Below are 26,535 nucleotides of genomic sequence, written 5' to 3'. Positions count from 1 at the left end.
AAAAAAAAAAAAAAAAAAAAAAAAAAAAAAGGGATCTCTGGGACATCAGGAGTACTAATATTCTCATAGTAGGGGTAGGGGTCTCAGATGGAGAAGAGAGAGAGAAAGGGACAAAAAATTTACTTAAAGAAATAATGTCTAAAAACTTCCCTAGTCTGGGAGAGGAAACAGACATCTAGGTACAAGAATCACAGAGTCCCAAACAAGGTGAACCCAAGGAGATCCACACCAAACATGTAAGTAAAATGGCAAAAGATAAAGTGAGAATTTTATGGGCAGCAGGAGAAAAACAACTAATCATATACAAGGAAAATCCCATAAAATTATTAGCTGATTTTTCAGCAGAAACTCTGCAAGTCAGAAGGGGGTGGCATGATATATTTAAAGTACTGAAAGTAAAGAAACTTCCAACCAAGAATACTCTACCTGGCAAGGTTATCATTCAGAATTGAAGGAGAGATGGAGTTTCCCAGACAAGCAAAACCTAAAGGAGTTCAGCACCACTAAAATGGCCTTACAAGAAATGTTAAAACGTATTCTTAGGTGGAAAAGAAAAGGCAATAGTTATAAGAAAATATATGAAAGAAAAAAATCTCACTGGTAAAGGTAAATATATAGTAAATCAGCCACTTACAAAGCTAGTAGGAAGGTTAAAAGACAAAAAGTAGTAAAATCAACTATAACTACAATAAGTAGCTAAGGGATACACAAAGTATAAAGTTGTAAAATATCATGTCAGAAACAAAGTGTTGGGGGGGGTAGTAAAAATGTAGTACTTTCAGAATATATTTGAACTTAAGCAACTGTCAGCCTAAATTAAATCGGTGTGTGTGTAAGTGTGCGCACGTATCAACCTGATGGTAGCTGCAAACCCAAAACCTACAATAGATAAACAAAAAATAAAGGAGCCCAAACATAAAGAAAATCATCAAACTACAAGGGAAGAGACTTCCCTGGTGGTCCAGTGTTTAAGAATCTGCCTTCCAACGCAGGGGACGTGGGTTTGATCCCTGGTCAGGGAACTAAGATGCCACATGCCACGGGGCAGCTAAGTCTGTGTGCTGCAACTACTGAGCCTGTGTGCCGCAACTAGAGAGCCCACACGCCACAACTAGAGAGAAGCCCGTGCGCCGCAGCTAAGACCCAAGGCAGCCAAAAAATAAATTAATAAAATATTAAAAAAAAAACTACAAGGGAAGAAACCAAGAGAAGAAAGGAATAGAGAATAACAATAAAAACAAGCAGAAAATAATTAACAAAATGGCAATGAGTAAATCCTTATCAATAACCACTTTAAATATAAATTGACTAAATGCTCCAATCAAAATAGAGATGGCTGAATGGATTAAAAAGCAAGACCCATTTATATGCTGCCTACAAGAGACTCACTTCAGATCTAAAGACAAACAGAGTGATACTGAAGTGATTGAAAAAGGTATTCAATGCAAAAGGAAACGAAAAGAAAGCAGGGGTACTAAACAAAATGCTACAAAACCAATGCATCAATGAAGAAATCAAAGAGGAAATTAAAAAATACCTTGAGACACATGAAAATGGAAACACAACTTTCCAGAATCTATGGGATGCAGCAAAAGCAGTTCCAAGAGGGAAGATTATAGTGATACAGGCCAACTTCAAGAAAAAAGAAAAATCTCAAATTAAAAAAAATGTAGCTTTACATTTAAAGGGACTAGAAAAAGAAGAACAGAACAAGGCCTGACTTAGTAAAAGGAAGGAAATAATAAAGGTCAGATTGGAAATAATGCAACTGATAGCTCGTCTTCTTCCCCTTAACAGGGTCTTTTGCAGAGTGAAAGTTTTGAATTTTGAGGAAGTCTAATTTATAGATTTCCTTTTGAGGATCATGCTTTTCTTACATATAAAGGAGCTAGAAAAAGAAGAGCAAACAAAACCCAAAGTTAGTAGAAGGAAATAATCCATAAAGATCAGGGCAGAAATAAATGAAATAGAGACTAAAAAATAATAGAAAAGATCAATGAAGCTACGAGCTAGTTTTCGTTTTGAAAATGTAAACAAAATTGAAAAACCTTAAGTCAGACTCATCATGAAAAAAAGAGAGTCCAAATAAATAAAATGAGAAAGGAAAGAGGAAAAGTAACAACTTATACCACATCAATGCAATGAATCCTAAGAGACTATTGTGCCAACAAATTGGACAACATCGAAGAAATGGATAAATTCCTAGAAACTTGCAATTTTCAAGACTGAATCATGGAGAAATACAAAATCTGAACAGACTGATTACTAATGAAATTCAATTAGTGATCAAAAATCTTCCAACAAACAAAAGTTGAAGAGCAGTTGGCTTCATAGGTGAATTCTATCAAACATTTAAAGAAAAATTAATAGTTATCAATATTGTAATAACTTAGTATGGTGACAGATGATAACTAGACTTGTAGGGGTGGTCATTTTGTAACCTATAAAATATTGAATCACTATGTTGTGCACCTAAAACTAATATATTAAGTTAATTATTTTTCAATTAAAAGAGTTGAATGGAAACCTGCATTCTTGATGAGGCATAAAGGAATTTAGGGAGACCACAGTAGGTTTAGTAAAATGAGAGGGGAGATCCCACCTAGAAGAGAGCTACAGTTTGGGAGCTCTGGAACCTGCAAAAACTCTTGCCATATCTGGTTGATTCACAAGTGCAGCCCAGATTCTAGGTAGCCCAGTTAGGGCTAAAAGAACAGAATAAAGCTTTCAGCTGCTTACACTAGAGGGTATATATTTTGGGGTTTGATTTCAGGTAAGTTGACTATCCACTATTAACAAAAATAACAACTGTAACAGCATGCAGTGTTTTCACTGTATCTTTAAAAATGTCCAGTACCCAATCTGAAATAAAAAGAGGAAATTGTGACTCATGTTCAAAAGGAAAGGCAAGCAGTAGAGACAATCCACATATGTCTCAAATGTTGAAATTAGCAAACAAGAATATTAAAGCAGCTATTGCAACTATGCTTTAGTATAATAAAGCAAATACATTTATGTTGAATGGACAGGTAAGAAATCTCAGTACAAACATAGAAAATGTAAAAAAGAACCAATTTGAAATTCTAGAACTGAAAAATAAATTTCTGAATAACAAATCATTGTTTGTACTTAACAGGAGATTAGAGATAGCTGTAGTAGTGTCAGTAAATTTGATGATAGTCTAATAGAAATTATCCAAAATGAGAATAGAAAACATTGAAAAATAAAAAGTGTGCAGAACACTTGCTCTTCAGATCCTTTCCCCAATAAATCTGTGTAGTTATCCACCAAATACATGTAAAGAATAGGAATGTTTAATGATAGAGAAAAAAATGTTGATAGAAACTCTCAGTTGGCCCAGTGTTTTGTAGTTAGCCATATACTAATCTTGCACATACTTTGATACATTTTTACCTTCTTACTTCATTTTTGTGGTGCTATTTTAAATTCCCTGGTTTTTAAATTTCAGATTCCAATTGTTCATTGCAGGAATTCAGTTATGTTTTTTATGTCGACCTTGTATCCTGTGAACTTGCTCTAGGTAGCTTCTTTTTCATCTTTTAGATTTATTGGAATTTTCTACCTAATCTGGTTGTCTGCAGATAGGGTCACGTTTATTTCTTCCGTTCCATCTCTTTGCCTTTTAATTCCTTTTCTTGCCTCATTATGCTGGGTAGGACTTTCTGTATTTTCCATTATTACGTTGAAGAAGAATGATGATATCAGACATCTTGGTGTTTCTGATGTTAGTAGGAAAGCGTTCAGCTCTTTCACCATTAAGTATGATGGTTACTGTATAAGATTTTTGTAAATAGTCTGTCAAGTTGAGGAAGTTCCCCTCCCCTAGTTTTCTGAGTTTTTTCCCTAAAGTGGTATTTTAATTGAGATGGATGTAGATTCATATGCAGTTGTAACACACACACAGCTCTTACACACTTTTCCCAGTTTCTCACAATAGCAACATTCTACAGAAGTATGACATATTGTCAGTTAACCATGTTATTGATATCTACCAATCTGATTTAGATTTCCTCAGTTTTACTTGTACTTTTGTGTTTTTGTTAAGTCCTATACAGTTTGATTACCTTGAGTTGATTCATGTATCCACCACCACAGTCAACATGCAGATTCCTTATCTTGCCCTTTTATAATCATGCTCAACTCCCTACCCCTACTCCTACCTGTGCCTAACACCTGGAAATCACTAATTTGTCCTCCATTTCTAAATTGTTTTTCATTTTAAACATGTTCTATAAATGGAATCCTATAGTATATGACATTTGGGGATTGGGTTTTTTCACTTAGCATAATTCCCTTGGGATTCAGCCAGGTTGTTGCATGTGTCAATAGTTCTCTCCTTTTTATTGCAATGTGTAGTTTTCTATGGTATGGATGTACCACAGTTTAACCATTTACCCATTAAGGGACATCTGGGATGATCCCAGATTTGGACTGTTACAAATAAAGCTGCTGGTAAACATTAGTGTACAGGTTTTTGTGTCAACATAAGTTTTCATTTCTCTGGGATAAATACCCAGGAGTGCAGTTGGTGTGTCATAGGATGGTTGCATGTTTTTTTTTTTTTTTAAGGACACTCCTAAATTGTTTTCCAGAGTGGCTATACCATTTTATATTCTCACAGCAATGTAAGAAGGATCAATTTCTCTGCATCCTCTCCAGCATTTGGTTTTACCACTATTTTAAAAAAAATTTAGACATTCTGATAGATACCTAATGATATCTCAGTGTGATTTTAATTTGCATTTCCCTAATGACTACTAAAACTTTTAACACCATTATTGAGATATAATTTACTTACGATACAATTCACCAGTTTAAAGTGTACGATTCAGTGGTTTTTAGTATGTTCACAAATACATGAAGCTGTCACCACAGTAAATTTTATAATGTTATTATCACTTGAAAAAGAAACTCTGTACTCTTTAGATATCACCCCCTACCCCCAGCCTTAAGCAACCACTAATCTACTTTCTTGTCTTTATAGATTTCCCTATTTCAGACTTTCTTATGAATGGCATTCTATTACATGTGGTTCTTTGTGACTGGCTTCTTTCACTTAGTATAATGTGTTTAAGGTGTATTTATGTTGTAGTGCATATTAGTACTTCATTTCTTTTTATGACCAAATAACATTCCTTTATATGGATATACCACATTTGTTTGATTTGTTGATGGACAATAACATCTTGTTTCTACCTTTTGGCTATTATGAATAATGCTACTATAAACATTTGTGAACAAGTTTGTGTGTGGCCATATATTTTCATTTCTCTTAGGAGTGGAATTGCTGAGTTATATGGTAACTCTGTTAAATCCTTTGAGGAAATATCAAACTGTTTCCCAAAGTGGCTACACCATTGCACATTCCCCCCAGCAGTGTATGAGGATTCTGATTTCTCTGCATCCTTGCCAACAGTAGTTGTTATCTGACTTTTTAATTTTAGCCATCGTAGTACATGTGAAGTCGTGTCTTATTATGGTTTTGGTTTTCATTTTGCCTAATGGTTAATGATGTTGAGCATCTCTTCATGTGCTTATTGGTAGTTTGTATATATTCCTTAGAGAATTATCTATTTAGATCCTTTGCTCATTTTTAATTGGGTGTTTGTCTTTTTATCATTGATTTATAAGAATTCTTTATATATTCTAGACTTTTATTATGATAAAATTACACAATATAAAATTTACTATTTTAACCAATTTTAAGTATACAGTTCTATGGCATTAAGTACATTCACACTGTTGTGTAACCATCACTACCATCCATCTCCAGAACTTTTTTGTCTTCTCTACCTGAAACCCTGTACCCATTAAAATCACTAACTTCCCAATCCCCTTTACCCCCAGTCCCTGGCAACCACTATTCTATGTTCTTTCTCTATGAATATGACTACTTTAGGAACCTCATATAAGTGGGGTCATACGGTATTTGTCCTTTTGTGTCTGGCTTATTTTACTTGGCATAATGTCTTCAAGGTTAATCAGTGTTGTAGCATGTATCAAAATTTTCTTCCCTTTTAAGGCTGAATAGCATTCTGTTGTGTATATGTATGTATTTCTTTAATTTTCTTGATGATGTCCTTTGAAGCACAAATGTTTTTAGTTTTGATAAAGTCCAGCGTATCTATTTTTATTCTTGTTGCTCATACTTATGGTGTCATGTCTAAGGATCTGTTTCTAAATCTGGGGTCACAAAGATTTACCCCAATATTTTCTTCAAAGAGTTTTATAGTTTAGGCTCTTATGTTTAGGTTTTTAATGATGCATTTAGAGTTAATTTTTGTATGTGGTGTAAGGCAGGTCTCCAACTTAACTTTTCGCGTGTGGATACACAGTTGTGCCATACTGTTTGTTGAAAAGACTATTCTCTCCCTTTTGAATGGTCTTGGCATGCTGTTGGAAATCAGTTGACCATAGATATATGAGTTTATTTCTGAACTTTCATTTTTCGACTGATTTTTATATCTGTTCTTTTGCCTGTAGTACACTGTACTGATTATAGTTGTTTTACACTAAGTTTTAGAATCTTGAAGTGCGAGTCTTCCTATTTTGTTTTTCCTTTTGAAGGTTGTTTTGACTATTCTGGGTCCATTTTAATTCTACATGAATTTTAGAATGAGCTTGTCAATTTCTACAAAGAAGTCAAGTGAGATTCTGACAGGGATTGCCTTTTTTTAAAAATTGTAGATCAATTTGTGGAGTATCGCCATCTTAATGTTGTCTTCTATTTCATGACCATGCAGTGTTTTACCACTGATTTAAGTCTTTAATTTCTTTCAATGATGTTTTGTAGTTTTCAGAGTATAAGTTTTTAACTTCTCTTGTTAAATTTATTCCTAAGCATTTTATTCTTTTTGATGGTATTATAAATGGATTGTTTTCTTTATTTTCAGATCATTCTTTGCAAGTGTACAGAAATACAGTTGACTTCTGTATATTGTTCTCACATCCTTCAACCTTTCTGAACTCATTTACTAGTTGTAATATTTTTAATGGATTTCTTGAGACTTTCTCTATTCAAGATAATGTCTCCAAAGACAGTTTTACTTCTTCCTTTTCAGTCTGGCTGCCTTTTATTTCTTTACTCTTGCTTACTTGCTCTGGCTAGAATCTCCATTACAATGTTAAATGGAAGTGGCAGGAGAGGATTTCCTTCTCGTATTCTGATCTTAGAGCAAAAGCATTCAGTCTTTTACCATTAAGTATGATGTTACCTGTGGGTATTTTGTAGCTTGTTGTGGAAGTTCCCTTTATTAAGAGTTTAAAAAAATAAATTATATTCTTTAGAGCAGTTTTAGGTACACAGAAAAATTGAGTGGAACGTACAGAAATTTCCTATTATGTGTCCACACACATGCACAGCCTCCCCCACTGTAAACATCCTGCACCACAGTTGTACATCTGTTACAGTTGATGAACCTACAGTGAGTGACAAGTCATTATCATCTAAAACCCATAGCTTGCATTGGATTTCACTCTTGATGTTGTACATTCTAGGGATTTTGACAAATGTATAATGACATCTATCTATCATTATAGTATTATACAGGTTAGTTTCACTGTGAAACCGTACACCTCAGATTGGGACTTGAACTCAATCCCACCTCAGATGGGACTAAAACCCAGTTATGCCTCAGATGGGACTTGAACCTGCAACCTCTGGCTTAGGAGGGGACTCAAACCCTCCCAAGCTGAAACCGCACACCTGGTCTCAGGACTCAGTGAAGCTCAGATTTTTATGTCTCAGCACAGAAGGAATTCAGCGAGAGGCAAAGTGACAGGCAAGAAGTAGATTTATTAACGTAAGGTGCATGTGAAGTATACAAGCAGGCAGGCAAGAGGGCTGTGCCCTGAGAACTAAGTTGGCTACATTTTTACAATCAAAGGAAAAGTGGGAAAGGAGAGAAGACCACCTTCTTCCTCTTCCTTTGTAAAGATGTTGCAGGAAAATGGGGTGCAAGAGGATGGTCATGTTCCAGGTCTCGGGTGAGTTCCTGGGATGTGCTGCCAAGTGAAGGTCCCTGGCTTCGTGCAGGAAAGAATTCAAGAGTGAGCCATAGTGAAGTGAAAGTAGGTTTATTGAGCGAGATACACATTCCGTAGGCAGAATGCGGTTCATCTCAGAAGGTGAGAGAGCAGCCCTGGGAGCTACACAATCCATAAGGTGTGGGCCACCTCAGAAGTAGAGAGGCCCTGGGGTGTGGGGGGTGTTTATTTTTTATGGGTTTGGTAATTTCATAGGCTAATGAGTAAGAGGTTTATTCCAACTATTTTGGAGAAGGGGCGGGGATTTCCAGGAATTGAGTCACTGCCTACTTTTTGGCCTTTTATGATTAGCCTAGGAACTGTCATGGTGCCTTGTGGGCGTGTCATTTAGCATGCTAATGTATTACAGTGAGTGTATAACAAGGCTCAAGGTCTACTGGAAGTCGAATCTTCCACCATCTTGGGCCTATTTGGTTCTAAACAGTTTTTGTCGTATCCTCAATGGCTCTCATTCTTTTAATGGTTGTGCCCTGCCACCCTCCCTCCTGTCTCAAGTGCACTAAAAATCCTCTGTTCCATCTATCCATCCTTCCCCCTGTCCCTGCCCCCAAATCCATGGCAACCATTGATCTTTTTCTGTCTCCATAGTTTTGTCTTTTCCAGAACGTCATATAGTTGGAATCGTACAGTATGTAATCCTTTCAGATTGGCTTTTTTCACATAGTAATATACAATACATTTAAAGTTCCTTCATGTCTTCTCATGGCTTGGTAGCTCATTTCTTTTTAGAGCTGAATATTATTCCATTGATTGGATGTAACACAGTTTATCCAATTCACCTTTTGAAGGATATCTTGGTTACTTCCAAATTTTGACAATTATGGGAAAAAAGCTACTTACGAAGGTGTTTTCTTTTTTTTTTAAGGTTTTCAAAATAACATTTATTTCTTAAAAGTTAACATGCGCATAACAGGAAACCAAAGAACACAAGAAGCAAAAAACAAAGTCATCCTCCATCACAAGCAGTTTACCATTTGATGTGTCCTTCTAGGTGTCGTTTGTGTATTTAAACACAACTAAGCATCCATTTTTATGTAATTAAGATCATACAGTTATGTATCATGCTTTTTCACACATCATGAATATTTACCATTTCAAAGTCCCAAAGTTATGAGTATTTTGATAACCAAAGATACACTACACCAACTCAATCTGGAAGGAAAAAAATGTAATCCTTTTTTGGCGACAAAAACTTCAGAAAAGACAAAAATGGCAACAGGCCTCTAGATAAAGATATTGGCAGAGTTATGATTAAAATACTACATTCCCTTAACGTTCAATTAAAAATGAGACATAAAGCAACAGCGTACCCAAAGTATAATGCTTTTAAGAGGATTCATTATCTGATCTAAACTATTAAAGTATTAGCAAGGAGGTATGTTTCCACTGAATTACTTAACAATGTATTCCTATAGTACAGCTAAGAGATGCACACACATCAATGGTTATCATCAAAATAGAAAAAGGAACACATCCACGTACTTCCCTCCCTTTTATACTCCCTTCTGCCCCTCTGCTGCCAACCTAATGAACAAGTCCTGGTGTACATTTCTCAGATGGTTTAACAATTCCATGTCCAAGATGCTACTTTTTTACCAATTATAACAAAGATATTTACAAATTGGTTAATTCACTAGCTCTACTTTTTATCATACATTGTCACCTCAGAACTCCTAAAAAGCCTAGATGTTGCAAAATAATGAATGAACCTTGTCCATATTAAGCATTGGTACTTTACAAAAATGCACATTTAGACCTATGGTTATAACCTAAAACTGTCTTCTAGATATGGAGATACTAGCTAAGAGCCCTTCCCTTCACCCTTCCTCTTACCCCTCCTCCAGCATATCAGCAACTAAGTACAGGACTATATCTAGCTCCAAGAGGTGGATTAACATAGATGTTCCCAGAAGACACAGCCCTTCCTAAAAACCAACAAAAGGGCATTTATTAAGGGGTTATTTTACTACCTTTACTTTTAATATACTTTGGGCATTAGGACTTGCTTATTCTTTGATACACAGCAATATTAACTAAAACACACAAATAGAACAATGGTTAGACAATCTGAACTTGTCTAAAGACTCATGGGCACAGATCCCTTCTCTGTACTTCCTTCCTGTCCGCTCCCGCCTCCCCACCACCCAGTGAATAGTCAGCTTACTCTACAAGACTCAAGTTTAACAATTTCCACTCCCCAATACAACCATTCCTATGGATTAACAGAAAAAAAAAAAACTTAAAAGGTGTTACTTTTAACTCTCTATTTTCAACATATGTTGTGTACTTTTACACATCTAAAAAGATTAGATGTTTCAAATACAGATTTAAGTTTGTCCACTATGTATACACGTAGTAGCACTGAAGAAACTGCACACAAAGGCTATAGTCACAAAGTGTCTCCTAAACAGGAACACTCTGGCCTAGAAGCTTCCCCTTCTCATCTCTATCAACCCAGTGGACAAGAATAATAAGCAACTGTAATGCTTAGAGGGGATTTTAACAATTTTACTTCCTCCAGTTGTTTTCAGAAGTCTTTCCTATGAATTTTAACACGAAGTGTACACAATGTATTTATCGGCTATTTTTGTCATACACTGGCAACCTCTTTAACATCTAGGAAGACTAGATGTTGTAAATTTGGACCCTCTGTCCTTTATGTACACTATGTACACAGCCAAGTAAAACAAAATGCAGAGACACACCAGACAATGGTTAGTCTTGGTATAAAGCCCTTTACACTTTCTTCTTTCTCCCTGAACCAGCACAAATAAAATAATGTGTACTGCTCAGAGATGTGGTTTGATCATTTTGATCACTCCATTTCTAAACGACAGTATTTCATATGAATTTTAACAAAAGGATATATCTACAAAATATGTTACTTCACTACCTCTACTTTTAACAAACTTTGTGCACTTCTAAACATCTAGAAAGACTAGATGTTTCAAATAAGGACTAAAGTTTGTCCACTATATACACAGTAGTGTTGAATAAACTACACACATGTAACAATGGTTAGGTCTGAAAGTGTCTTCTACATAGGAACATTCTAATCTAGAACACTTCATTTCTCCCAGTACCTCCTTTCTGCCATCCATCCAACATTGGGCAAGTACAGGCACAGGTGTCACTTAGATGTGATTTACAATTTCACTTCCAAAGGCCCTTTTCAGAAGACGGCCTTTCAATGAATTTTAACACAAAGTGTACAAAATGTGTTAGTTTACTAACTCTACTTTTGTCATACATTGGCAACCTCTTTAATATCTAGAGACTAGATATTATAAAATTGGGACCCATTGGTCCAGTATATACAAAATATATACAGTAAAGTTAAACAAAATGCATGTAACATATAGAGCAATGGATAAGTTGAAATGTTCTAGTACCTGCTAGCAAAACATCTTTTGCAGTCTTCCCTCCCACCTCCCTAAGCCCAATGAACAAGCACAGAGTATACTGTTCAGAGAGGAGGTTTAACAATTCCATTTCCAAAGACAGTGTTTCCCATCAGTTTTTAAAAGCTATTTACAAGAAGCATTATTCTACTAAAACTACTTTTAAATACATCAAGCACTTCTAAACATCTAGAAAGAATAGATATTTCATATAAGAACTTACTTGTCCACTATGTACACAGCACTGTTAAATAAAATTGCACACATGTAACAATGGTTATAATCTGAGGTATCTTCTAAATATGACCATTTTGGCCTGAACCATTTCCTCCCTCACTTCCTTCTCTCCACCGCCAATCCAGTGGACAAGTACATGCATATGTAATGCTTAGAGGTGGCTGAACAAATTCATATCCAAAAGTCATTTACAGAAGACAAGCTTTCCTATGAATTTCAATAAAGTATACAAAATGTGCTAATTTTACTACTTTGTCATACACTGGCAACCCCTTTAACATCTAGAGACTAGATGTTGCAAAACTAGGACTCAATTTGTCCATTATATACACTATATACCCAGCAAAACAAAATGAACATACAAAAAATGGTTTTGTCCGAAAATGTCCTGGTATGAACACACTAGCATATTACCTTTTGCAATTCTTTCCCTCCCTCCTCCAAACCACTGAACAAGTATAGACAATAGTATACTGCTCAGACAGGTGGTTTAACGTTCCCAAAGACAGTACTTCCTGTGAATTTTAGCAAAAAGATGTTTACAAAGTGATATTTTACTACCTCTACATTTAACATACGTTGGGCACTTCTAAACATCTAGATGGACTAGATGTTTCAAATAAGGACTTAATTTGTCCACTATATACAGAGCAGTACTGAATGAACTGCACACATGTAACAGTTATAATCTGAAACTGTCTTCAAAATACCAGCATTCTAGCCATTCTAAGACCAACCCCCTTCTCTCTCTCCCCCCTCCACCAACCCAGAGGGCTATCATGCTCAAATTTTCAGAAGACAATCTTTCCTAGAAATTTTAACACAAAATGTACAAAATGTATTATTTACTATTTTTGTCATACACTGCCAACCTCTTTAACATCTAGAAAGACTAGATGTTGTAAATTAGGACTCATTTGTCCATTATATGCACTATATACACAGCAAAGTGAAACAAAATGCAGGAACATAAAAAAGACAATGGTTAATCTTGCCTCACTATAAACACACTGGCACAGAGCTCTTTGCACTTCCTTCTTCTCCCCGCGACCTTGAACCAGTGCACAAACACTGCATACTGCGTACTGTTCAAAAAGGTGGTTTGGCCACCCCTCCCCCCACAAAACAACATTTCATACGAATTTTAACAAAAAGATATTTACAAAATGTCTTTTTACTACCTCTACTTTGAACATATATCAGGCACTTTAGAAGATCTAGAAAGACTAGATATTTCAAAAAAGTACTTATGGTCAACTACACATACAGTAGTAAGGAGTAAAATGCACACACAAAACAATGGTTCTAATATGCAAATGTCTTCTGGGACCAGTCTGGCACAGAACCTTCTTTTCTTCCTCCTCAACGTCTTCCATTCCATGTCCTCTAACCCACTGAACAAACGTGGACCTCTGTGGCTCCTGATGTCGCCTCTAGAGGTGGTCAAACAACTCCATTTCGAAAAGTCATTTCCAGAGGACATTTCTTTTCTACGGTTTTTTTTTAAAGAAACAAATGGGCATTTACAAGACATGTGACTTTATCATACATCGGCAACCTCTTCACATCTAGAAGGCCTATATGTAGCGAAAAGTTTTCTTTCCAAAGGTTGGGGGGAAAGTTGAGAGCAGCTTTTTCATATTATATACCCAGGCCTTCTATAAACGGCCAGTAAATCTTCCCAAAAGGTGGCTGGCACTTCCTATTGGCCGCATGTTGTACGTTATAATACCGTTTTTATCTTCCGACATCGAGGTCTTGGTAAAACGATGACCAACCGCCCGATGACCCGCTAACGTTCCACCCGTCGTCGACCAGGGGCTGCGCTCACCTTCCGGGCCCGTTAAGGCCTTTGTCTGTCATTGTCCGGACGATGTGAGGTCTCGTCCAACCGGGGCAGAGAGGTCACCTCAGGTCCCGGATATGCGCGGGCTCCAAGGCCTAAGGGTGGCTGAGCTGGCGTCCACATAGAGCCCCCTTCCCGGGCCCTTAAGGCTCTAATGGCCCTCCGCAGTGTTCCAGTGGCCGCCATTCTTCTTGCCCGGCGACGTCCAACGCCCAAAGGCGCCACGTCCTCAGTGACCTGACGGAGGCTTGCCTAACCCCTGCAGCGTGGGGTCAAGAGACCCGGCGTGGGCGGGATCTGGGCTCTGAGGGGCTGCCACCATTAGGTCGCGGATGCGGGGGTGCGGGAGCAGTTTGTTGCTGCTTCCAGGCTCGGGCCCTGCCAGTGGGCGGCTGCGGCGAGGGCTCTGGGGCTCGGTAAGACACAGCCTGAGCTTGTCCCTGGGGCCCCCCAGTTCACCTGCCGACCAGAGGCCGGAGGGCCTGGAGGGCCCCGGAGGGCCCCGGGCTAGAAGGCCGCGATCCGCTTCTCACCGGGCTCTCTGCCGGAACTCGAAGGTGTTTATATAAGTAAAAATATTTAAAACCATCTGTGTGCAGTCTGAGTGGACTTTATTTTCAACTTATTTGGGTAGATATCAAGGAGTGTGATTGCTGGATCATGTAAGAGTTTGGTTAATTTTGTAAGATATTGCCAAAAGTGGCTGGACCATTTTGCATTTTTTTGAGCGGTGAATGAGAGTTCCTGTTTCTCCACATCCTTACCAGCATTTTGTGTTGTCAGTGTTCTGCATTTTGTCCATTGTAATAGGTATATAGTGTTATCTTATTTTTTAAATTTCCGATTCCCGAATGACATATGATGTGGAGCATCTTTTCATATGCTCATTTTCCATTTGCATATATTTGGTAAAATGTCTTCAGATCTTTTGCCTGCTTTTAATCATGTTGTTTATATTATTATTGTTGAGTTTTGGGTTTTTTATATATTTTAGATAATAGTTCTTTATTAGATATGTCTTTTGCAAGTATTTTCTCGCAGTCTGTAGCAGAAAGACATGTCTTTCATTCTTTTGAAGTTTGCTAGTATTTTATTAAGGACTTTTACATCTGTATTCATAAGTGATGTTGGTCTTTTTGTGGTATCTTTTCTGGTTTGGTACGATACTGGTCTCATTGAATGAGTTGGGATGTGTTCCCTCCTATTTTACTAGAAGAGTTTGTGAAAAATTGGTGTTAATGCTTTTTTTTTTTTTGAATGTTTGGTGTAATTTGGTGGTGAAACCATCTGGACCTTTGCTTTTCTTTGTGGGTAGTTTTTTGATTACCAATTCAGTCTTTTCAGTTATAGGTCTATTTACATTGTCTCTTTATTCTTGTGTCAACTTCAGTAGTTTGTGTGTGTTTAGGAATTTGTCCATTTCATTTAGGTTATCTAATTTGTTGGCATACAGTTTATGATATTTCTTTATAATCCTTTTATTTCTTTAAGGTAAGTAGTGACATCCTCTCTTTAATTTTTCATTCTAGTAATTTGAATCTTGTCTCCTTTTTTTCTTGGTCCATCTAGCCTAAGTTTTTTTTTTCAGTTTTATTCATCTTTCCAAAGAACTTATTTTGGTTTTGTTGATTTTTCTCTATTGTTTTCTATTCCCTGTTTCATTAATTTCTACTCTAATCTTTATTATTTCCTTCCCTCTGCTTCCTTTAGGAAGTTGTTTTTCTTTTTTTAGTGTCTTATGGTAAAGGAAAATACAATTAATGTGATTTTATTTTTAGTAGAAGATGGAACTTAAATTTTCTTCTAAGAGAAAAACCTTGAACAATTACAGTAGGAAATATTTTGATTACAAACTGCTCTTTTCAGAAATGCTGTTTCAGAAGGGATTAGTGTGTCAAAAGAGAGTGATTTTAATCAGAAAACTCTTTTTTTTTGGTTTTTTACATGAATTTCTTTTTAACATCTTTATTGGAGTATAATTGCTTTACAATGGTGTGTTAGTTTCTCCTTTATAACAAAGTGAATCAGTTATACATATACACATGTTCCCATATCTCTTCCCTCTTGCGTCTCCCTCCCTCCCACCCTCCCTGTCCCACCCCTCTAGGTGTTCACAAACCACTGAGCTGATCTCCCTGTGCTATTGGCTGCTTCCCACTAGCTATCTATTTTACGTTTGGTAGTGTATATATGTCCATGCCACTCAGAAAACTCTTTTTTAACCAAAGCAATATTATTTTTAAAAAAAATTTATTGGAGTATAGTTGATAGAAAACTCTTATATTTTAATGTGAGTAAAGTACTGCCAATACTGCCATACTACATAGATTGAAAAATAGGTTCATGGAATCGTAGGTATTGGTGTTCTATTTGATAATGCACCAAAGAGATAATGTTTTTACTTCTTCTCTTTTAAGATAAAGTCAGTGGTTCTGGAAATAACTCTGATATGATGGAAAACAGCAAGGAAGAGGTAAGAATAATTTGAAGCATTTAAAATATATTTATTAGTTAATGCTAATCAACTAGAGTATGTCATCAGGTTGCTTTTATTTAATACATGCATGTGTTTGAGTTTACTGTTATACCCAAGTATTATTACAGTACTTCATTTTGGGTCGTTGTCCACTTTTTGATGGTGTTCATTGTTTTTGTTATTGTTGTGGTTTGCTTCAGCTGTATAGCTAAAGTTAGACAACTGAAGGCTTGCTAACAGATAGGTGAGTGTTATTATATTGCAACAGTGGTGCCCAAGGTGGTTGTTATGGGCATGACCCCATGGTTCTGAGATCTCTCAAAACTGAATATTTTAGAGTCTCTTAAGCAGTATTATTGGAACCCATCCTGAGGTCCTTCACCTGATACCCCAGCCTACACTACAGTTTTAGGATTCTTCCCACCTAGTGTAAAAAATTGAATCCAATAAAATATACTGATTATATTGGCAAAACCAAGGTAAATTTAGTATCTCAAAGGAAATTGTAGAAGGTATTCTGTGCCATATGTTAGGATAGAGAAAGTGACACATGTTTAGATCCTTAAAACTCTCTGCCCCTGTTGGGATCTGATTACCTCTACACCTTTGTTTTGTCTTTGTTGGCTTAGGCCGAGATCATGATATAGCAGTGTATCATCTTCTGTACCTCAAAATTCAACAGTAACAATTTAATGAAAAAAATTAATCTTAAATCAAGGAAACTTGAGAGTAAATTAGAATTAGTTTTTGAAGTTCCTTTTAGAAAAATACTTTAGGCATAAAAATTATATCTCATTCTATCATTATATTAGACATCTTGGTATAGGGAAACAGTTAATTGTAGGGATGTTTCTCTGAGAGTTTTACTCACCTTTGTATTTATTTCTCGCATTTAGGGAGCTAGCTCTTCAGAAAAATCCAGATCATCAGGATCATCACGATCAAAGAGGTTGGTTGATGTTGAAGGGAAAAAAAGTTACTTTCTTTTTCAGGTTGTTTTATTTTCTTTTTCTTAGAATAATCTTTTTTTCTAAACTTAAAGCACTCTGTTCTCAGTGACCTATTTTATACAAACATATATATTTTTAAAAGAGCAGTATAGTATAATGAATCTCTTGTATCCATCACTTGACTTTTAATTTTAATTAAAAATTTCCCAGGAGGGGATTTATTATATATTAGTGGCCCTGGCAATATGTAGATAATTTCTGTCAGATAATATATGTGCTTTAAAAACAAGGAGAAAAGGGGAAATGAAATGTTGAATGCCTCATGAGGCAATATGAGTTTTTTAGGGTTATATGAAATTGTCTAGGATGGGGACTGGTAGCCATCATAGTTATGAGGAAGTTATAAGAAGATCAAAGAGTGGTTCAAATACTTGTCTGTGTTAAATTGTCAAAGTGAATTGTACGTAACAACTGAAACTACTTCAAAGCATAATGTAATGCATAATATAACTGTGGAGTGTAGTTTGTATTAGAAGTTTGCAATTTATTCTATTGGACTTTTACTTTTTTGAACCAGTGGAAATGTCTCTTAATAATCACAGTTTGCTTGTTATTAACTTATTCCCTAAAGTAGTGATTCTTAAATAGGTGTTCCCTTTAAAATCTTCCTCATAGCTTTTTCAGAATGCACATGCTCTGATCCTCCCAAGACCTACTAAATCATAATATTCAGTTATATGGTATAGAGATGTATGCTTCCCTAGGTGATTCTGATATGTATCCCTGGTTAAGAGCCACTGCTTAATCTAAACATGTTATTTATGTTACTTGGGTGTTTTTCCAATAGCAGAAATGTCCATAATTCTGTGGACTTAATTCTCTCATAGGAAACCTTCAATTGTAACAAAGTATGTAGAATCTGATGATGAAAAACCTTTGGATGAAACTGTAAATGAAGATGCTTCTAATGAAAATTCAGAAAATGATATTACTATGCAAAGCTTGCCAAAAGGTAAAGTGTATTAATTTTTCATATGAAGTTAAAGTTGAAATGCATTTTTAAATGTCATCACTATAAAATTGGAACTTGATTACTTTAAGCTGTGTGTGAAGGACCAAACCTAATATTTTGATAGTGATGGTCTGGAAATGTATTAGTATGGTAATGATAATGTGTGTTACTGAGGTTCAAAATTTAGAATATTCAGTCAGGTTTGATAAGAAAAAGACTTATTTTCTCTTTCCATTGGGTTTTAGAAAAGGGATTTTATTTTCCAAATTATACTTGAATGTGGAAGTTGGTTTAAAAGTTTAGTATATTAAGTTTTGGTTCAGTAAATTTTAATGTGTTTGCTTTATAGAAAAACATAATGAATACTCTGAAAACTTCTTTAGAAAACATTTAAAGTCTAGTTTAGTCTTACTGCATTCTTAAATTCCCTAAGACGCAAAGCTGAAGTTACCTATTAAATTTGACTTAGGTATAGTTCTTGTAATTATGTTTTTAAAAACTCCTTGTTACATTTCCTCTCAACTGTTGCATTTCTAACCTTAAAAGTGCATTGATTAGATTGGGGCCTGGGCAGGGGTGGGAGGGGGGAAGCCAAATGAAAATCTTGGACTTTTCATAGCCCAAGTCTGAGAGCAGTGTGATTACATGATGAGAGAATGACAAGGGTCTTGGTAATTTCATAGTGTTTCAGAAATCAACAGTTTAGATTTTTTTCTTTATTGAATAATATGTTTAAAGGCTCTTAGCAGATTTTTCAAATTTATTCTCACAGATCATTTACAGCAGTGTTTACTACTTTATTCTCTTTCTCTACTTATGCTTATGTGACACATTTTTTGATTATGGAAATTTAAAAAAATGATGAGTTAGGAGAATAATACATTGCTTTACTAGGACAAATTGGTAGTTATAATAGATGAGAAATGAAATGAGGAAAAGAAATGAATGAGAGAAAGAAGAGAGATAGAAGGAAAATTGATGGGCCTACCATTTACTTGGCTTTGAAAATCATCTGTGACAATTTTATGTAATGGTTTTGGTGGCCTACGGCAGAAACAACTAACATGGGAGTCTGAGTCCCATAGGCAGTGACTCACTTTGGATTATTACATTCTCAGTGGTTGTCACTGGGAGTCCTTAGGATGGTCACTGGGTGAGCTAAGAACTAGGAATACCAGTCTTTGTTTTAATGATATTGTGGAAGAGAGTTAGTATGGGATGTTACGAACCTGAACTAAGTGTAATTGTCTCCCACCAAACCAAAAATAGACCTGTTTCATAAGGTTAAATTTGATTGATTATAATTATTGTTATAATACTATATTGAGTATGTGTAAGTACCAGACTCTTAAAAAGTTAACTTATTTAATCCTCAAAACAATGCTGTAAGGTAGTTACTGTTTCTATTTGTAGAGATGAAAGAACAAATTCAGAGCTCAAGGAACTTTTTCAGCTTTAAGTTGAGAAGCTAAGATTTGAACCCAGGTCTGCCTGAATCCAAAGCTAGTGAGTGCTCTTTCCACTCTGCTGCTTTGCTTCCATTTAGAGAAGAATCTTCAGAAAGAAATCTGGTTTTTTTTGGTTAACTATAAATCTTTAGCTTTTTTCAAATGCCAGGGCTTCTCTGAGAGTATATATGTGAAATGGTTGTTGTGAATAAAGGTTTTTTCTGTGTGTGGAGATTATTTATATTTACCAGTTTGTAAAAACTCAATCCTCTGTGCCCTATTTCCCCCCTTTTTTCAGAGACTCAGAAGTTCATTTAAGTAGGTGCTATACCTTGCTAAAACTTGCTCACTAAATAACATAGACCCATGTTTCAGGGAGACAGCCCCTGACAACTACCAGATTTTACAGTTGGCCCTCCGTATCCGTGGGTTCCGCATCTGCATATTCAATCAACTGCAGATCAGAAATATTTGGGGAGAAAAATTCTGGAAAGTTCCAAAATGCAAAACTTGAGTTTGTCGTTGTCCGGCAACTATTAACATAGTGTTTACATTGTATTAGGTATTATAAGTAATCTAGAGATGATTTAAAGTATACAGGACGATGTACGTAGGTTATATGCAAATACTATGCCATTTTATTTAAGGGACTTGAGCATCCACGGATTTTGGTATCCAAGGGGTCCTGGAACAAATCTCCCATGGATACTGAGGGATGACTGTACTTTCTTAATTGTCAGTAATGCCCAATTACTAAGCCCAGCAATGTAGGTAAATGTGAGACCTGGACCCTTTTTACCATGCCCCTGCTTTATTTGCTCTTGAGAGATTAAAATGAAAACTTAAATTAGCAACCTCTCTCCTCAGTTCACATGTTTTATAGCTAAGAAGGTACATTCTTTCTAAAAGATTTCCATAGGGACCAACAATTGATCTCATTCTGCAATTTATTGTCATAGCACTTGAGCTTAAGTATCTTAAGGCAGTCTTTGTTTAAAACTCTTTAAGGACTTTGCAGGGTACTGAAACTTGGATGTATTATTTGGGAAATGCCACAGAATAGGTATAGCAGTAATAGCAGAATTAACTTCTCACATTGTCCCCCACTATCTTCCCCCAAAGCAATATAAAACAACCCCTTAAAAATCTTTTTTCTGCATTTATGATTTGGCTTATGAGAAGAATAGGATGTCTTTTTAAAATTTTCTCTTTTGATTCTTTTATTTTTTAAACTGTGGAACTTAGCATGGATGTTCATATTCAGAACAGCTTTTGTGATAGGCAGTATAAAATTCAGAACTGGGCTAAGGCTTTATACTTTATTCACACATTTCTGTTATGAATCAGTACATAATACTGCCCCCCCATTTTTATGAACTATATTCCAAAAAGTAATCTGTTGACACCTGGCCCTTTTACTATTTCCCTGTTTTATTTATTCTTGAGAGGTCCTTATACAAATATTGAAAACTTGAAAGAAACAAAACTATGTACCAGCAATGTTGGCTTTATCTGAACTGAAGTCTTGTACTTCACTTGCACATTTAATATGTGTAATGGTTTTTTAAATGAAATCATTCTAGGTACAGTGATTGTACAACCAGAGCCAGTGCTGAATGAAGACAAAGATGATTTTAAAGGGCCTGAATTTAGAAGCAGAAGTAAAATGAAAACTGAAAATCTCAAAAAACGCGGAGGTAAATACAAGTGAAAATGAAAACATGAGTTTAAAGTGCTGTTTATGACCATATTGGAAAATCTGATGTGCTTACTAAAAATACCTCCACTTTTCTGCCCATTGTTTTTTAAAAGCACTACTTAAAAATAACTTCTGTTTCTTTCTGAGCTCTGAAGCAGAAAAGGTTAAACACCATTTATCAAAATGCCTTTGCCTTCAGTGGCTATTAAGTTATCTCAAGAAGCTTACTATTTCCTTCTTACACATGTTAGTTCTGTAATGCTTATATGCCAGAATACCATGTGTTCCCTCTCACCCCTAAAGAATTTTAGATTTGGATAAAATCTTGCCTGTGGCCTTCAGGTAACTTTATACATATCTAAAACATTGTTTCACAGAGTGATGGACATCTGCATTAGTGTCACCTGGGGTGCTTATTAAAAATGCAAGTCCCTTGACTCCACTCATAACAATTTAGAATTTCTGAGGATGATGTCAAGACTCTGCCCCAGTTTGTTCTTATGTGCGTTCAAGTCAGAGATCTATTGATCTAAGGATATCAGTGCAGAGATGAGTAGGAAGGAGATGGGAACTAGAGCTAGCAACCTTCCCTCCATCTGTCTGAGCCGCCTTTCCCTTTGTATGTCTACCCTCACTTATACACACAACCATTGGCTAATCATCTGTAGAAAGTTAGCATAAGGAGGATTCATTTAAAAATTTACGACAGTGGAGTATGTGTCCCACTTGTTTGTGTGTGAGTTTAAAATAGTACCTGTATGTATTTTTTGGGCAGATTAAGAGAGTCAGAATCCATTACTCTAGGAAGAATGAATCTCTAAAAGATAGAACATGACACTAAATTTCTAAATAGAAGTGTAATGGAAGCGTGTCTGTTAAATATTTATCATGTACATTGTGAAATTATAGCATAGTTCTTGGTGAAATTTTGTGAAGATTTTAATTTCAGTGCTATGTGATATCTTGATGGTACTAGTAAAATATATATGTGTTTATAGTATATATACACATATATGTGTATATACACATATATGTATATATGTGTGTGTATGTGTGTATATATGTGTATATATATATATAGGTTTTCAGATTCAATAATTCATTAGATTGTTAGAGAAAATCAAGGAAATGTTGTTTAGTCTTTTGTCCACAAGGGGGTGTTCTACCCCTCTCAAGCATAAGGAAGATTCATTGAGAATCTAATTCATAGTAGGGAAACTGCCATTGCAACAACAGAGCTCACCAAAGCTAAGAAGTATTTAAAATAAGAGAATCTGCAAGTAGAAGGTGATGATAAGGACCAGTAGTAAGAGTTTCTTTCTTTTTATTTCTGATTATGGGTCCTCTAGGGAAGACAGATAACTAAGTGTATTGTGTCAAAATTAATATCTAATTGGTGGCTTTGGGGGAGGGACGCTGGAGCAGTCAGTGTCTCAAATGTAGATAACAGCTAAAAGGAGAATAAAAAAGAACCACAGTCATTGGGGAGGGTGTTTTTAGTGACACTTTACTATGCTGCTGGTATTTGGTCTGAGCTGATATGTCTCTGGAACATTTTATTGAGTGTTCTGTGTAAGAATGTTTATATTGTGCTTAAGGGAAAATGTATGTTTATAGCCATATAATAGCACTTAAAATCTTTCATGTTAATTTTTGTCTTAATGATTTGCTACATCTTTAAGCTGTCGGAAATCACACAGGAAATTTAACTATGTTTACTCATATACACATGTACGAATAAACTAGTGATCTGAGGTACTGAATTTCTAGTTAATATTCAAACTTCCTAGGAAAGTTAGTTCTAAAATTGAAGTCTAATATAGGAAACTGTCAAGAAGGTAAACTTTATACATAAAATAATCTTATAATGATTTGAAACAAAATTAAACACAAAGATATTGATCATTTCAGGAGCCATTGTTTTTTAAGTACCATAGCCTATTTTGATATCCTTTCCCTAGTTTAATTGTTAGAAAACATATTTTACACCTAATTTTTCTATATGGCAGAATAATTTTGTTCTTTCTTTAAAACTGATAAAATGTATTGAGCTCAGAATTGAAAATGCCTCTTTTCCATTTATACACTATATATATTATAATCATGAAGATATTTCATAGATAAAAATAAAAATTTAAAACATGCATGCATAGAAACAAGTATGTATACTAAAGTAACACTTGAGCATTTTACAATATTTGTTTCAGATCTCACTTAAATAAGATCTCACTTAAACTAATTGGTTTAGTCCTACTCTCATCTATATATCCTTCCTTTCACACCTCAGGTTGTGATTATTTGACGTTTGTATGCATGTGTGGTGTTTCCATGCATGTTTTTATATTTTTCTTTACATATTTTTATTCTTACAGCATTTATTTTTCATTTAAAAGTATACAAAGTAGTATCTTGTATATATCCTTTTGTAGCATTTCTCATCCAATATTGATTTTGACATCTATTCATATCAGTAAATGTACAATCTAGTTTTTTTATTTTTCGCTCTTCTGTAGAATTTAGTTGTATGAGTAAACCACTATCCATTTTCCAAATGTGAAATTATTTCTAATTTTCATTTTCAAATTTTTCAAATTTGCTAATTAACACTGCAATGAATATCCTTTATATGAGTCATTGTGCATATATGGGAGAAAGTCTCCAATGGATCACCTAGTTTTTTTAAATTCTTGAGTGATATATGTGCAAAAGCACATAGAAGATACTTAATATTATCTAACAGTGGATGAGCATTCAAACTCTAGCTTTTTGTTACCTTGTTTATGTGAATGCAATCATTATTTGACATGAAAAAGCACACTGTATATTTATGTTAAAAGAAATACAGAATATATGAATACTCAAGATCAAAACTAATGGAGGAGAATATGATTTAAAGGAAAATATTAGCAGCTTATATAGTAGGTCTTCAAATTCTCTGTATTTTCTGGAAGAGTATCATGGTGCCTTTATACCTTGGTTAAACTTTTTGACTTATGCAAATAAAGATATTTGTGATAATGCTTGGGTCCATGGTGCTTTGGATCTTAAAACTAAGAAAAACACAAAATTAAAAGGTGAGAAATGTATTTATTGTTTTGTCTTTTATTTAGGGATAGAGACAGGTTTTTTTTCTTTTTTTAAGTCATTCACCTTTTTTTTTTTTTTTGGTGAATGCAGGCATTTTCACTGGCCTCTTTTGAATCATAATCTACCATCTTATTTGGATCAAGGTCTTGGTTGCACATCAGAGTCATCTGTAAAACTTAAAAAAGAAAAAAGTGTCCAGGAGATCCCCATTCAGTGGGTTAGGGGTGGGAATGGCTGTCCCTGTTTTTAAAAGATTCTTTGGCTGATTCTAATGTTCAACTCAGATTGTGAAGCACCGTGCAGAACTATGGACGAGAGTGAGGCAGGAGAGGTCCCCTTTATTCTTGTGTAGGTTATCTTCCATCTGTTTTTCTGCAGAAACTGTGGAATGGGGCTCTGTCAAAACAGAATGGCTCTTCAGCCATTCTGAAGTTTTGCTGTCAAGATAGATATACCTGCAAATCTTATTTGTCGTTATTTGGAAATAATAGACAGTGCCGATATGGAATAGACATAGAAAAAAGGCAGGTTAATGGGGATTGTGGATAGTATTGAAGGGAATCTTAGGAAGGAAATTGGTAATATAAAGTTAGCAGGTTTTCACATAATATTGAAAGGATCTGTGTAGACAATTCCATTTTGAGAATAAAAACTTTATGGCATACCTAACTTAAGTACAGGGTTCCAAAAAATCTATTCCATATATTTCACTTCCCCATTCTTTAAGAACTGATCCTGAGTTTCTTTGTGAAGCAGTAGCAAAATGAAAAAGAGCTCTTGACCCCTATTTTTAGAACTTTTTTTATGGAGTCTCTTCATGTTATATCAAGTTGTTGTAAGAAACAGGGTTTCTGTAAAAGGGAGCAAATTAGCTCTGCAATTTGTCAAGGTTGTCATTTTTTTAGTAAGTCTGTAAAATTATTAACCTTTGTATTTGTGTCCAAAATGTCATTTTCTCAAGGATTATGAGGTATTTAATTTTCAATTCGAATGTTGGGAAATGCTGACTAAAGTATATATCTTTTTGTATGTGTGTATATGTGTGAATAATGGTCACTCCTTTCTCCTAGAAGATGGGCTTCATGGGATTGTGAGCTGTACCGCTTGTGGACAACAGGTCAATCATTTTCAAAAAGATTCCATTTATAGACATCCTTCACTGCAAGTACTTATTTGTAAGGTATGTAATGATCTGTTGATAATTAATTCCACAAATATTTGAATGCTTAACATGTGTCAGACTTTTGATGCACAGTGATGAAGATGGAAATGGTCTCTGCCATTGGAGGACATATAATGTAGTGGGGAAGACAGACATGAAAGGCCCAATAAGTGCTATGATAGGGGAGTTACTGTGTACTTTGGGAACACACAGGAAGCCTTTGTAATTTGGAGTTGGGTGGTGGGGGGCTTTATAATGGAGATGATGTAGGTGGTACCTGAAATATAAATAGGAATTAGCTTGGCAAAGTGGGATTGGTTCAGCATATTCTAGGCCAGAGGCAACATGGTATTCAAAGGCTCAGAGGTGAGGGAGAGTGTGGTGTCTTGGGAAACTGCAGAGTATATATGTGTGCACACATATGTTTTATAACATTCCCTCTTACATAGCCTAATTACCCAAATCTGAACTCTCCATGTGGAGCAGGGTTTTGACATAATTTGGAGATAATAGAATTTAAAATGTTTCATATGTATTGAAGATAGTTTTAACAGTCTGTGTAAACTTTTTTACAAGTAATACCTTGGAATTAATTTTAAATATCTATAATATCAAGGTTATCATTTCCCCAACTCATATTACTGCTAAAATTAATCCTTTGTTAGTTTGCTTCCTAATAAAATGCCTCCTTGAATTGCAGGGGCAGACCCGACTTTCCTTAATTAGAGTTCCAGTTCTAGACCTTGTATGAATTTTTGGTAGATGTAGACCTCCTTAAATGTACTAAATTTACTCCATCTTTTAGTAATTTGTGTCCTCCTTTCCTTGAATTCATTTCAGCCAGGAGCCTGTTTAGGGTACATGTTGTAGCTTCTAGTTTTAAATTGTGACAGCTGAATTTTATATTGTTGGATTTGTAATGTGCATTGCTTTTCTCTTTTCTTACATACGTGATTGGTATTTTTTTTTTTAAGGGCCAGTCTGTTGTGCCTAGCCCATTTCAGTAATCAGTAGTTTTCATCAGTGGGCATGGAACCTTCCCTTTTCTCCAGTCCCAGTGAAAAGGAATTTAAAGTCATTCAGACTTGGATTTGAATACCAGTTTTGCCTCTTTCAGTTGTATAACTTTAGGAGATTTAGTTACATATTA

At 35.3% G+C, this 26,535-nt stretch overlaps 1 protein-coding gene across 11 annotated transcripts in view; it reads left to right on the top strand.

Annotated features, from left to right (window-relative positions):
• The window catches only part of ATRX (ATRX chromatin remodeler), a 245,850-nt gene that overhangs the window by 58,838 nt on the left and 160,477 nt on the right, over positions 1 to 26,535 (top strand). For 6 of the 11 annotated variants that reach the window (XM_029241145.1, XM_029241143.1, XM_029241147.1 and 3 more), the window contains 5 exons: positions 15,969 to 16,024; positions 16,924 to 16,976; positions 17,865 to 17,989; positions 21,021 to 21,134; positions 25,294 to 25,403. In XM_029241145.1, coding sequence (XP_029096978.1) covers positions 15,969 to 16,024; positions 16,924 to 16,976; positions 17,865 to 17,989; positions 21,021 to 21,134; positions 25,294 to 25,403 — 458 coding nt within the window. The remainder of the gene's footprint in view (positions 1 to 15,968; positions 16,025 to 16,923; positions 16,977 to 17,864; positions 17,990 to 21,020; positions 21,135 to 25,293; positions 25,404 to 26,535) is intronic. The other 5 variants (XM_029241150.1, XM_029241148.1, XM_029241149.1 and 2 more) reach the window with 3 other exon arrangements.

The sequence above is a fragment of the Monodon monoceros genome, unplaced genomic scaffold (genome assembly GCF_005190385.1).
Source record: "Monodon monoceros isolate NGI ecotype Baffin Bay Population unplaced genomic scaffold, NGI_Narwhal_1 Super_Scaffold_22, whole genome shotgun sequence".
NCBI classification, from domain to species: domain Eukaryota; kingdom Metazoa; phylum Chordata; class Mammalia; order Artiodactyla; family Monodontidae; genus Monodon; species Monodon monoceros.
This window is presented reverse-complemented; position numbering and strand designations above follow the sequence as displayed.